This window comes from Nanorana parkeri, unplaced genomic scaffold, assembly GCF_000935625.1.
Source record: "Nanorana parkeri isolate BGI_ZX_2015 unplaced genomic scaffold, ASM93562v1 scaffold12, whole genome shotgun sequence".
Classification (NCBI taxonomy): Eukaryota; Metazoa; Chordata; class Amphibia; order Anura; family Dicroglossidae; genus Nanorana; species Nanorana parkeri.
Genome location: NW_017306280.1, coordinates 4,434,877 through 4,448,581, shown reverse-complemented (window position 1 = coordinate 4,448,581; position 13,705 = coordinate 4,434,877). Strand labels below are relative to the sequence as shown.

Genomic DNA, 13,705 nt, shown 5'->3' with positions numbered 1-13,705 from the left:
CATAATAGCCAGGGAATGATTATTTTCAGAAGAGGTCAGCAATGGCAGACTCCCTAACTCCTCAGCACAGATTTTCTTAAAGCCATTCGGTCTTTAAAATAAATCAGATATGTAACACTCGCCTCTCCCACTGCCTGAACCTCAGATCTTTGCTGTAGTGAAAAGACACTGAAGGATATCCAGAATCTTTTACTTCTGTGTGAGTTGATTTCCTGGTTGCCCTCTCTGTGGTTCCTCCCACTGGCCCCCACCAGTCAGTACAGGTTTGCAAAAGAATGTCACCAGCACACCATTTAAGTGAAATCAACAAAAGTCCATTTATTAATGGAGTACTGGTAGTATTAACAAAAATCTGCGCTCAGGAAAAAACGAAAATGTAGGTCACTACAAAGCTGCTATGAAAAAAGGAAAAATCCTTAAAGTCTGATGGGAACAACACAGCGCTGCGTTGTTCCCATCAGATTAATGGAGTACTGTCATTCCAGTACAAGCGCTTTCGGGGCCGCACGGGGTCCCCTTCATCAGGCTCAGAATGAGATCCTTTTGCAAACTTGTATATCTTCACGGCGCCATCCGCGGTCACTAAGAGCACCTACCAGGATTTCAAAGAACATCCTATACCGGTAAGGAGTGCAGCAAGACACCTATATTACCAAGTCAGTACAGGACACAGTAGTAACATCGGGGCTGGCAGAAATGCACGACTGAATGTGCAAGGACCTGGGAAAAATAAAATAAAAATATCAACACTTCCAGAAGCACTGGATTCTAAAGATTCTTTACCCCGGGGCTGCTCTTCACTACAGCAGAGATGGCCAGCAAATGCAGTCATAGGAAGTATTAAATGTCTTTTTTTGCACGGATCACTGTATTTTCAACATTGATTTTAGCAGCACAGTTGCTTTAAGAAAACATTGCTTTCAGTTGTTAGCAATCAGCCTCTGATACGTCAATATAAATGCTACATCAAATATCTATCACATACCTACAATGTGACATAATGTAACCACATATTTCTGCCTCTTAATTTAGGAATGTGAACGCATACAGAAATCTGAGATGGAAAACATAAAAAATTGTTTTGTACATCGTGTGTACAAATAAACTTAAAGCTTGATGAAACTTGATAACGACCACAATCCCCTCTCCCCTACAATCATAAATCATGTGCGGTTTTAATTTAAGAGAGATTCAATACTCCCATTCATCGGTTTTCATGTCCAGAAAGCTAAGGATATTATTGGCAAACTTTACGGCTTGTTTTCTTGCTTCTTTTGAGCGGTCGTCTCCTTGGGAATCAATGGCATCCAGTGCAAGCAGTTGTGTGGTGAGAAGTTCTTCCAGTCGCATGTAATTTTTATCTGCTCGGCTGCCATCGAAAGAGAGGACTTCTTTTTGAAGATCCGAGAGGTTCCCGAGAACTTTCCAAACTGTGCCGTGAGATGGATGTTCTGGGTTGGCCTGATTACAGACACTCTCTCTCCTTTCAAGAGCTTCCTTGAGGTCGATATAGCTGATAACAGTTTGGACCTCCACCACTGCTCTTCTTCTTGCTTCCCGTATACAAGGATTTTTCCCGACACTCACTTCATCCAGCTGGGCAATGAGAACTTGAAGCTCAGACTTGGTTCCCACGTGAATGTCAGATATATTGTGCCATCTCTCCAAAACGCAGGCTTTTATTTCTGCACACCTTTTACGGATGGACTCGATTTTGACAATGGACTGATTTTTGGCCAGGTCGTAAGCGCTAGTAAAACGAGCTTCCTCCTCAAGATCCAGATATTTTAACAAGTTGTTTATTTCCTCCACTACCTCTTTTCTATAGTTCCTCACTTCCACATGGCCAGAAACATCTAATGCATCCAGGTCTGCAATGAGTCCGGAGAGAACGCAAGATAGGTGTCTGTAGGTTTCACATTCGTTTACCCCAGCGAGAAGTGCAATGAGGCTGCCACGGGCCTTGTTTACCTCAAGCATTACGGAGTTAATTTTTGGGATGGATGGATGTGCCTCTGTACAGAGAGGAAGTGCCAAGACCTGCTGTTTTAAACAGTTCTCTAATATCTCTTGAATGGCAAGAACTTTAGTAAGGGTGCGGTACCGTGCTTTTCTTAAGGAGGCTCTGCCTTCTGTTTTGACTTGTGTAAGTCTCATTAAGATATTCTGAATACCTTCTTCAAATTCTTCCGTGACACATCTTCTCCCCCCATACAAAGGGGCTATCTGCTGGGCTACAAGACATTGCGCCTCCTTAAAGATCTTCTCGATCTGCAAACGGCAGGGATGGTTTGCATTATGCTCCAATTCCTTGAGAAGCCTCTCGACTTCTTCTATTGCTCTTTTACGAGCCTGTAAAATATTGCCCTTTCCTTCTGGATCAATAGACTCGATTTCAAAGAGCTGCTTAGTCAGGGCTTTTTCCAGCTTTCTATACTCTGTATCACTCTGCAACCCACTAAAGGTAGCCACGCTTTGCTCAAGCTCTTTGACTTTCCTTTGGATCTCTTGAAGCGCTGTGATCGAAGCATGTTGATTGCCCATGTCCATTCTAATGAAGGCTTTCCCGTTATAAACTGAACTGCAAAGTAATACAAACATGTTAGAAACCTAATTTGTTCTATGTAAAATTCAATATAACAAGCAAAGACGGATATATGCTTTAGACTTCTCCCCTTGATGCCCTATACATTTAATGTCATAGTGTGACTTGTTACAGCCAAATGTATAGGACCGCAGAGAGCCGGTCAGGAAGCTTGTGGGACATGCAGAGCAATATTCTAGTTGCCCAAATTAATAGAAGAGCAGTTAGTAAGCGAATTGTTTACACCCTTAAACCTTTTCTTTTCTGGCAATCTTTAGGCCAGTCCAGTGGTCTCAAGGGTTCAACCTCATACCAGTGGTGGGCAGTCCTTCCTCCAGGACTGAGCAGTGTTCATGTGAGCATCTGAGCCCAGGAGTACTATGAGCCCAGGTTGTGTAATGACGAAACCCCAAGGAGGAGTGTCCATGGCAGCTTGGGCGTACAGGAAGTTGGCTAAATGATGCCAGCCATCATTCTACCCGGAAGAGGCAGGCAGCAAAATGGAGGAGGAAACAGAGACAGCATTTTGTTTTTTTCATAAAGGGAAGGGGACTATAATTACAAAAATCTTCAGCAAATTTTGCTCTTCAATAGAGCGTAGATCAGACATCCAGGCTCCTCTCATGTGCTAATGTTCTCCCTGCAGTTGTTAAGTGACAGAGTTGCTTTAAAGCCACTGATTAAACATGGCAGCCAACCAACAGGCTTCCTTTAAAAATCAATTCATTCAGTTAATAAAAGAAAGATGGTATACAATAATATCAGCTCTTATCTACCTTCCAAGTTATTCATCATAAACCTGGAAGGCTATAACATTTTGGATAATGAGCATTACATTACAGACATTAAACTGCAACTTCCTACTTACAACAGAGAATTTAAAGGGCACAGTTAAGCTAACCAAGAATAGCATTTGCAGCGTTGCCAGCAACACAGTGATAAGGCAGAGAAAGCATTTGTCGCTTTGTATCCGTTTGCAGGGATGTGCTTCTAATCTGTGGGCTGTGAAAAGTCTATACTACATCATGGAAAACAGATCTTACTAGTGTAAAGGGAGATAGTTGTTTCTCAGACAAGTTATAGCAGGAAAGTGTGCAGATCTGTGGTGGTTACATAGCATCTAGTCAGCAAATACAGTTCTGAAGGACAATTCTGTGACTGGGCAAAAGAGTGGACTCAGCATTTCTGCATCTCATCTAAAGCGAAATTCCGAGCACACAACTAAACGCACAATTATTATACATTTATGTGACTGCTTCCCAGTCAAAAGGATTTGTAGTTATGTGTACCAAGTCTTGTAATTCACACCTCTGATCAACTGACACCATCACTCTGGTGACTAATTGTTCAGTGAGCAGACAGGTGACAAAGGAAGCTAGAACATTCATATAGGAAAAAAGAAAGGGATTTACTAAAATATCATAAGCTTTAAACCTGTTATTGTAATTTCAAATAGGGATGCACTGATACCGTTTTTTCGGTATGGAGTACAAGTACCAATACCACTGCCATGGAGCCAGCCTCAAGCTGGCTCCATGTTGTCTAAACTGCTTGATTGGCTGAGAAGCCTGTTTCCCAGCCAAGTTCAATCAGCATGGAGCCAGCTTCCCGGCCAATCAGGAAGCCAGGCCGCAAGTGACCAGCCTCCCAGCTTCCCGATTGGCCGGAAAGCCGGCTCCATGCTGATTGGCCGGAAAGCCGGCTCCATGCTGATTGGCCGGAAAGCCGGCTTCATGCTGATTGGCTGAAAAGCCGGCTTCCCAGCCAATCAGCATCAAGCCGGCTGTTCGGCCTGCTCCATGCTGATTGGCCGGGAAGCCGGCTTCCTGGTCAATCAGGAAGCCGGGTCATTACTCACCGCCCAGCTTCCTGATTGCACGGGAAGCTGGCTCCATGTTCCCCTACGGCATTGCCGGTCTGAGGAAATCTTTCTCTGACCAAAAGTTCCGGTATCGGGGAAGGTATTGGAGCATTTGGGCGAGTAGGAGTACATATTGTTCTGCCAAAGCTAATTTGCATCAACAGCAAAATGTAAATCTTGTGTAAAACTCTAAAAGCCGGACAAAACTGCCGTCCTCCAAGATTGGAAATTAAGCTGACTCAGTTTTTGGGAAATATGTTTTCCTTTCTTTGTTGAAATATCCTCAAAAATGCTCACAATGCAGCACCATTTTTCTTAGGATTGCAGCATTTGGGGCTGATGAATGCTGCGGCCTTGACCTCCGAATGCTGCCTAAGCATCTGGTCATATGACTAATTGCCAAAGGGACCCCGATGTTCTCTCCAGCAAAGAGATTTAAAGCGCTCATACCCTTTATCCTCTGTACAGTCCGGTACCATTGTATTTCATTGTTTTTAACTGATTTCCACTTTGAAATAAAATTCACTCTTCCTCACCCTCTCCAGTGCTCTGTGCGGGCATAGACGAGTAGTGACCAAGCTTCTCATCATAGGAGTCCTTATACATGAAAGAGAGGGGGCATGTCTGACCAGATCAGTTACAGTGCACTGGGCAGTGTGGTCAGACTCTGGACTGAACAGTCATACCTATTAGACACATTGCCTGACTGTTATAAGAAGAAAGTAGAGGGGAAACTATAAATACAAAGGGGGGGAATGTATCAAAACTGGAGCAGCCAAAATCTGGAGCAGACACAATCTGGAGCAGATTTGCACTGCAACCAATCAGCTTCTCTGTTTCATTTTCAAATCTTACCTGAGCAAACGGAAGAGAGATGCTGATTGGTTCCCATGGGCAACTGCTCCAGATTCTGTCTGCTCCAGTTTTGATCAAATTCCCCTCAATGAGGTTAATATACTAAAGGACTACAGAACTAATATACTAAAATAAATATTCACTTTGATTACCCAATCATTTGAAAAGCAAATCCCTATGGACTTTGAACATCCAATCATGTGCAGATGAAAAAAAAGTGAACGTTCACACAATCTAAGTAAATATTCTCGACTTCAACTGAACTTTACAGAGGAATGCCAGAAATGGTAACAAATAACCCTTGCAATGGGGCTATACATACAATGCAAGGGTTAACTACTTGTTTTGGTTTAGGGGGCAAAAATAAAAATAAAGATATACTCACCTGAACCTCGGTCCCACCTGGATGCTAGACCAGTCGCTGCAGCCTCTTTTCCCCCCGGCTCCAGTGGTCTAAGGGCCCAAGACGTCATCATGCCTAATGCAGGACTGAAGATCAGCTGAGTACATCTTCTTTATTTAAGGCCCCCTAGACAAAACAACACACTTAACCCTTGCAGTGCAGGGGTAGCCCCACTACAAAGGTACATTTTTACAATCGGTGGGGTTCCTCTTTAATGTCTTCCATTGCCCTTGGTATTATTACATTTCTTGCAAACACCAACAAGGCTCTTCTCCCTTTTGCTCCCTTTTAGTCGGTTCAATAAAACTTTCCACTGAAAGCGTTTTGTTATATCTGTTTGATTAGGAGAAAAACTAAATACAAATCGGTTGATCCTGCCAGAAATCCCGAGCCATCCTGTGCACTCTGCCCTAGTGAACTGCTAAGATCATTTTAGGAAATAAAGCTGGCCATACACTGCTCAGACTTTCATACAAAAGAACATTTGCTCGACTTTCTATTAGTTGATGGGGGTCACACAGACAATCGATTTTGACTGTAGTGACAAAAGAACTGGAAGGTGCAGGGTGGAAAAATGTTTTTGTACAAACAACATTCTAACAGTGAGTGTGATTTTTGTTCGGGAAACTCCATTCATTACAAAACTGAACGTTCAAATCAAACGAAATTTCGAATGACATTTGTCAACTGCGTGATGGCATTATCGGGTGGTGAAGAAAGATCTTCGTTCAGAAATCTACTAGAGTATGGTCAGCTTAATGGAGATAAGGATAGGGGGTAGTGTTCTGTAGTCCCAACACACTTCCTTTCCTAGGGTGGCAACGCTGCTCTTCCACAGATTCAGTACAATAAGTGTTGTCTTCCTAGGACAAGAAATGTCAAAACTAATGGAGAATCACCAGGCAAAAGCCCCCAATAAATAATGCAGCCACCAAATAACTAGTAGGCTGCAGTACATTGCATTTCTGCAATTGATAACATTTCTTGGGTTTAGACACACTTTAAGGTACCCATGATGATACTTTGATAAAAAACTGGCCATACACTGCTAGAGCTTCGAGTGGTGGCCATGTTGGCACAAAACAAACCCAAACCCCCATTGCTCCTTGACAAAAGTCGCTTTTCAAAATCGAAGTCGAACTGAACATTCTCAGCCCAACAGCACCTACATGCAATAAGATTCAGCAGCTGCTCGGCATGGGAGCTTCCAAAGTCAAAAAAAGAGAAGTCACATTTTCTATGGTCAGATGGAAGAAGTGCAACAGATTCCTCCATCTACGCCAAACTGTGGATGGAGGAATCTCCCACTGGGCCAAGCTTCAGTATCTTGCAAGTCGGTCCCGCTGGCTCTCAAAATACCTGAACAATGCCGGCATCTAATCAGATAGTTCAGGTATTTTGACAGCCAGCGGGGCCGACTAGCAAGTCCACACAGTTTAGCGTAGATGGAGGAATCTGTTGCACTTTTTCCATCTGACCATAGAAAATCTGCAGATAATCTATAGTTGTATGGCCGGCTTTCTAAGAAGGTGTGCACTGACATACAGGTCAGGTATGTTGCATTAAGACAACACCCCATTTCAACTGGTTTGATTGGGAATCTTAAGGTAACAGACATGCCTCAAGCATGACTTTATTTTACTGCTCCACAATATATCATGGTGGGTCTGAGCTCTACTGAAAACAATGGATTTATTTTCCAGTACAAAGCAGAACGTTACCCATATCTTCAAAATAACAACAAAGTCACCTTTAGAAATGTTTAGTAATGACAATCTACAAACAAAAATACTTCTAGATAATTGCCGGCTTTGTATTCTTTGCATTCCTTATTTCTCTTTTCTTTCCCAGTCTCCTGACAGCAGCCATGTTTACTAAGGGCAGATTACTAGATCTCCCTCTACTTCCTGCAACTCTGACCCATGTGACTAGGACATGTGACCATGCACATCATCTCAGGGGAGGAAAATGCCTTTCCCTGAGATCTCGTGAGATTACAGATGAGATTTCCCAGCAATGCTCTGCTGATGTAACCTTCCCAGAATGCAATGCTTGGGCACGATTGCATCATTTGTGCCAAAGTGGACCAGGAAGAGGAGGAAAAAAAAAGGAATTGTAAATAAAATAAAAATAAGTTTGTTTGGCCTCATTCACTCGGGGCTAACTCGGGGCGTACACGTCCGTGTGGCGTGCACACCCACATCGGCTGTTACCGTGAGGGACAGGTGCTGCATGCAGCAGCCTGTTCTTCCCTATGGGATGACGTGGCCGTGCGCTGTCATACGCTCACCTGAACGGGTCCGGGTGACCGTACTCAGACGCAGACAGGATGGATCCGGTCTGCGTCAGAGCACAAACACCTGGACCCGCACGGAAGTGCAGTTCAGGTGTGCGTATGACAGCGTACGGCCGCGGCCCCCCATTTGGAAAAACAGGCTGCTGCACGAAATCGCACGCAGCACTTCTCCCTCCCGGGAATGGTCCGATACGGGCGTGCATGCCGCACAGACATGTACGCCCCAAATTAGCCCCGTGCGAATGAGGCCTTAAGCTAATGAATGTAAAATGACTTCATATCAGCATGCAGAACTGTATGCTATTGATTTTTAGTGAAAGGGGTAAAGGTCCACTTTAACATAACATCTATTCTGATTTTCAATGGCAGCTCCGTTTGGTGTTTAACTGTGCTAAGCCCCCGCAAATTAAAACCTGGTGTGTTCACTCTTGGGGTACATATCCATGCCGACTCTGGAACCTCAAACATATATGAAAGCATTAAATACAGAAAGCACTCTCCGACATTAGGGCTAATCTCCTGTCCTTTAATAAGGATTAGTATATACATCATACCTGCAAAGCTTCAACATGTCAGCACTAGCAATGGAATGTACCATGTTCAATTTTTTAACACAAAAACCTCTTATTTAAGTTTTCAGCCCTCTCTGGAGATGTTAATGTCTTACCTACCAGTAAAAACAGGTATCTCCGGTGTATGTGACAGGGTGCTGTGTGGTGCTTAGGTGTATCTCAGATTGTGCAATCAGTACAGCTGAACAGGACCTGTCAGTGAAGCTTCTGCCACGCTCCAGGAGATGCTTTCCCCGAGAGATGTCTATGTGCTGTGGGGCAAGCTGGAGCTCTGCTAGGTATGTAAATGGATCTATATCCGGATTCTACTTGAAAGAGGCTGAGCTTGTTCTGTGAGTGTTGGGTAAGGCCTTGCTCAGGGTGGAGCACCAAATTATTTTTGGAGCAGGATCTGTTAAGTTGCTGCGGTAGGAACAATGACTTTTGGTTCATGTGAACTCTATGAAATCGGATTCTGACAGCTAATTATTTGCTAAACTGATTTTTCTGGAAGCCTTCTTAGTGGGAAATGACAAAAGATCTGCGACTGTCTCTAAAACTAGACAACGCCCTGCTTTATAAATATTTAAAGCCCAAATGCACCTTCAGCTTTTATACCTTAAAGGGTAAGTTCAATTTCCCCCAAAATGTGAAAAAAATTAAGTTACCCACAGCACCCCACCACCTCCCCAAGCCCCCACTGCACTTAGATGTCTAAAGTCACCGGCAACCGGTGTAGCGGTCCGTATACCGGACTTTCCAGCCCGGCAGTATGGAATGTTCATAATGCTTGTAAATGGCAAGCGCTCATTGGTCAGCACTGTCACATGACCATGCGGGCTAATGAGAAGTGTTTCTTACTTCCAGATCCTGGTTCCGGTCTCAGTAGCATTCTCATGGGCCTTCAGGGTCATGTGACCAATGAACGCTCAAATTTGGCGAGCATTATGAGCATTCCATACGACGGGGCTGGGAAGTCCCGTGTACAGACCACCACACCGGCTGGCAGGGACTTCAGACACAATATAACAGACGGATATTCACCTTTGTAACATCTCCAAAATAGTCTCACCCCCCTCTGCCAATCCCTCCACTGGCTTCCATCCCTCACCCCCCTCTGCCAATCCCTCCACTGGCTTCCATCCCTCACCCCCCTCTGCCAATCCCTGCACTGCCTTCCACTCGCCCAAAGGATAAAATTCAAAATATTAACAACCACTTACAAAGCCATCCACAACTCTGCCCCGGCTATATCTCAAAGTATCACCCTAACCGTCCCCTCCACTCCTCCAAAGACCTCCTGCTCTCTAGCTCCCCGTCAACTCATCCCATGCTCGCCTCCAGGACTTCTCTAGAGTCTCTCCCATCCCCTGAAACTCTTTACCCCAACCTGTCTGTCCATCTCCCACTCTCACTGCCTTTAGGTGATCCTTTAAGACTCATCTCTTCAGGTAAGCCTATCCCACCTCAAACTAACCACTCAACCATCTCGTTCTCAAACAATTCATCCCCACAAAGCTTCCTCCTCATGTATCACTTCCCCCTCCCTTTTAGATTGCAAGCCCTCCTTACCATCTTGTCTTGAATTATATTGTGATTGTAATGTCTTCCTTATATTGTAAAGCGCTTGTTGGTGCTATATAAATCCTGTATAATAATAACAATGATAATGATAATAATAATAATCAAAAACAAAATGCTTTCAATTGTAAATTTACCAAACCAAAATAAATCAAATAAAAGTTCATGGTTAGGGTTTACGTTCACTTTAAAGCCACATTGAATAGCAGAATAAACCAAAATGTATGTGACCTCTCATATCGGAAAAAGGGTCCTGACTCAGGCATACCGCTGGCCCATTTATACAGCATGGGGTTGTGCTTTCCGGATGAGGATTGCGTTTATTTGTAATGCACAAGGGGTAACACCTTTCATCCCAATGAATAAAAAGAAAATGGCAAGAAGAGAGCCCGGTCACATGACCTGTCAAAGTCACATGACTAGCTAGCCTCTGCTCCAATGACAGTTCTCCCTGCATACAAGTAGAACTGCATGGAACACTGCAGTTTTCTATGTGTTCTTGTGGTGACTTGTGCTGATCCGGTGCCCTAAAACGCAAGTCACCTGTAGTATGTGTGGTGGCCCTGATTCTTCTCAGAGGGCTCGTTCTCACTATAGCAGTTATTAGTGATTTTCAGTAACCAAACAATGCCAGTCACCACTAGGGCACAGGAAACAATGGCCTATTAAACCTACCAGTTTCATGTTTACTAATCAGTTTCCAGATTAGCGTTATCAATAGCCAGAACCTTCCCCAATTCATTGACTGCTTAGTGACTGTGCACCTCAGACGCTTCCACAGGCACACATGTACAGTAGCTCTGAAGGCACTCTAAAGCCTGGACTATGTCACTGTCGGGCATTACGTCCGGCTCGCTGTTAGTCTCCGCCCACCGCTTGCAGAAGGACTTGGAACTTGAACGTTTGTGGTCATGTGACCGCCAATTTAATGCACACACAAGCAGGAAACTCCGAACAGTTTTACAGCTAGTACAGACAAGCCTTCCAGCAGCTATTGAGCCGCCCGATCACTTGTATGGTGCTGGGAAGTGTGCACCCTCCTGCCGCCAGCTATCCTGGCCTCCACTGTCCTATGCGCGGGCCCTGGACCAGCACAGCGGTCTCTGCACTGAGATCGGAGGGAGATCAGTACATGTCCACCGGCTGAACTCCCCCCCAATGCGGAAGTGATGTGTATTACATCACATCCACCTTCAGCCTGTCATTGCTCAGGCTGCTGTAGCAAGGAGAAGAAGCTGATGAAGCAGATCAGCTTCATCAGCGTCCTCCCGTCACCCAAAGCTCAGTATACCGCCAGCTACTGCTCGCTGTATACTGAGACGCCGCAGCCGGAGCGGATCCCAACAATTCTGTCTGGATCCACCCAGTTGCGTGAGTGACAGCTGGCTCTGCCTATCTAGAGGCAGAGCCAGCTGTACCCGCCCCCTCCCCCGTCCGTTCCGCCAGTCAGCGCTGGAGGATCGGAGAGGGGAAATCCCTGCAGGGAGCCGTGAGTGACCGTCACAGCTCTCTGCACGGATAGATCGAGAATTGAGCGAGCAACGGTATGTGTTTGCTCACTTCCCGATCTACTGAGCCGACCTGTGACAGTTTCATTGTCACAGGCCGGGTCAGATTAAAATCACTCGCCTCATAATTCTCCTTTAAGTGTCAAAAACAAAAAAAGTCATATATAACAGGTTTTTTTTTAAAAACACAAAATGTTTTCAAGCCCCTTGCGCCAACTTACATGCACATACAAACTCACACACGTGTCAGGTGCGCCTTTGTGCGAAAACGATGCTTATACCACATGTTACATATCACCACAAACGTCGCAGTGAGAGCAATAATTCTAGATCCATTAATCACTGATAACACTAAACTGATGAGGTTAGTTTTTAATGAGTCACCTATGGCCAATTTTGGGTATGTATGGGTAGTTTTTTGTGATTTCGCGCATGTGCGCAATTTTAAAGCTTGACATGTTTGGTGTCTATTTGCCCGGCGTGACCACGTCTTTTATATTTTACCAAAAAATTGGGTAATAATAAATGTTTCATAACGGAGGGAAAAGGGTGAGGTTTTTTTATCCAAAATTTTCAGTTCTTTTTTCATTGTATAGTAAAAAATAAAACCCCCCAGTGGTGATTAAATACCACCAAAAGAAAGCTCTATCTGTCCCCAAAAAATGGTATCAAATGTATTTCAGTGCAGTGTTGCATGACGGAATAAATGTAAGTCAAAGTACCGCAAGGCTTAATACTGAAAAATGTCCTGGACAGGAAGGGGGTTTAACACCCCAGTCAGCAAGTGGTTAAGTTAAAGGAGAACTATGGGGTTAAGGCTTTTCCCCATAGTTCTCCTTAGGGTAAAGGAAGGACACAAACTAGCGTCCTCCCGTTACCCTAAGCTCAGTATATAGAGAGCTGTGGCTCGCAGTATACTGAGACGCCGCAGTATACCGCGAGCTGCTGCCCCTCCCCAGTCACGGCAGAGAGCTGTGACAGGATCGAGAGGAGAGCGAACGCCGGTATGTGTTCGCTCACCTCCCGATCTACTGAGCCGACCTGTGACAGTCTCATTGTCACAGGTCGGCTAGAACTATGAGGTGAGTGAAAAGCACTCACCTCATAGTTCTCCTTTAAGATCACATGACTAAATGCCTAGGCATACAGTCACATGACCAGCTGCTGTGGGAGTCCAGGGCAATGTATTCTACAGAATCAGGAGACATCAGCAATGGTGGCCTCCATGTTTCTTTCAGTAAAGTAAACTTTGTACTGTAAATGTATATAAACACAATGGGAACCCGGACCATTTACTAGCCCATTCCTTTCAATGAGTTCCCCGGAAACCCTCAGTCTCTGATATGCAAATTCTGACTTGCACAAGGAAAGCCAATGACTGACTCCGCCTCCTCTCAACGTGTGACTTGCTGCAGTTTCTAATGCACACAGTGACATCAGAGGAAGTCATTTCAGTCCAGGAGACTGCACAAGACTGAAGGGAAGGCCGGAGTTCCGCTTTGAGTGCGCAACACATGCGAACGCCCCCAACGTCACGGGGTACAAGCCCTTCACCAGGAACACGCTGGGTGCCCTGTATGAATGCACACATGCAATGCACCGGAGGGTTCCCGGGTTCCACTGTGGTTGCAAGTTTAAGCAGCGCGCCCATTGGTTTACTTTGCCGGTTCGCACACTAGGCAAAAAAACTCACGCAAGACCGTGGCGGGGTTCTGCATTCTACCCTTGGCCCTCACATTGGCCACAATGGAAGTCAACAGGACCACGCCGCCGTCTGACGCAAAGTGACCGCCACAGGCAAAGTAAAGCAAACCTGACCACCGATCGTCCTCCTTCAACGTCAAAAGGCGTTCGCCAGCGTCAGGGGGGAGGCGAAAGCTGCAGCAATTTAACGCATGCATACACCGGGCCTGGCTGCAGCACCCTGACTTGCTTGGCTCTGGTCACTCACATATATAAGAGGAAGCAGCTCAAACCCTGCACTCACCTCTCACCGGCAGGGTCACTGGCAGAGGCGGCCACGCCCCTCCTCGGGCTCCCAGGCACACCGCTCAGCGGTGGCTCAC

At 45.2% G+C, this 13,705-nt stretch overlaps 2 protein-coding genes across 2 annotated transcripts in view; one reads left to right on the top strand and one right to left on the bottom strand.

Annotated features, from left to right (window-relative positions):
* Window positions 1–1,151: 1,151 nt before the first annotated feature.
* On the bottom strand, window positions 1,152–13,699 carry BAG5 (BCL2 associated athanogene 5). The gene is made up of 2 exons (XM_018556259.1): window positions 13,627–13,699; window positions 1,152–2,581 (listed from the first exon to the last, which is right to left on the bottom strand). Exon 2 carries the CDS (start codon window positions 2,548–2,550, stop codon window positions 1,192–1,194), a length of 1,359 nt encoding a protein of 452 aa, XP_018411761.1. The 5' UTR covers window positions 2,551–2,581; window positions 13,627–13,699; the 3' UTR covers window positions 1,152–1,191.
* APOPT1 (apoptogenic 1, mitochondrial) overlaps window positions 7,963–13,705 on the top strand; it is a 16,350-nt gene continuing 10,607 nt past the window's right edge. Inside the window, exons 1-2 of the mRNA XM_018556128.1 lie at window positions 7,963–8,215; window positions 9,418–9,598. Coding sequence (XP_018411630.1) covers window positions 7,963–8,215; window positions 9,418–9,598 — 434 coding nt within the window. The remainder of the gene's footprint in view (window positions 8,216–9,417; window positions 9,599–13,705) is intronic.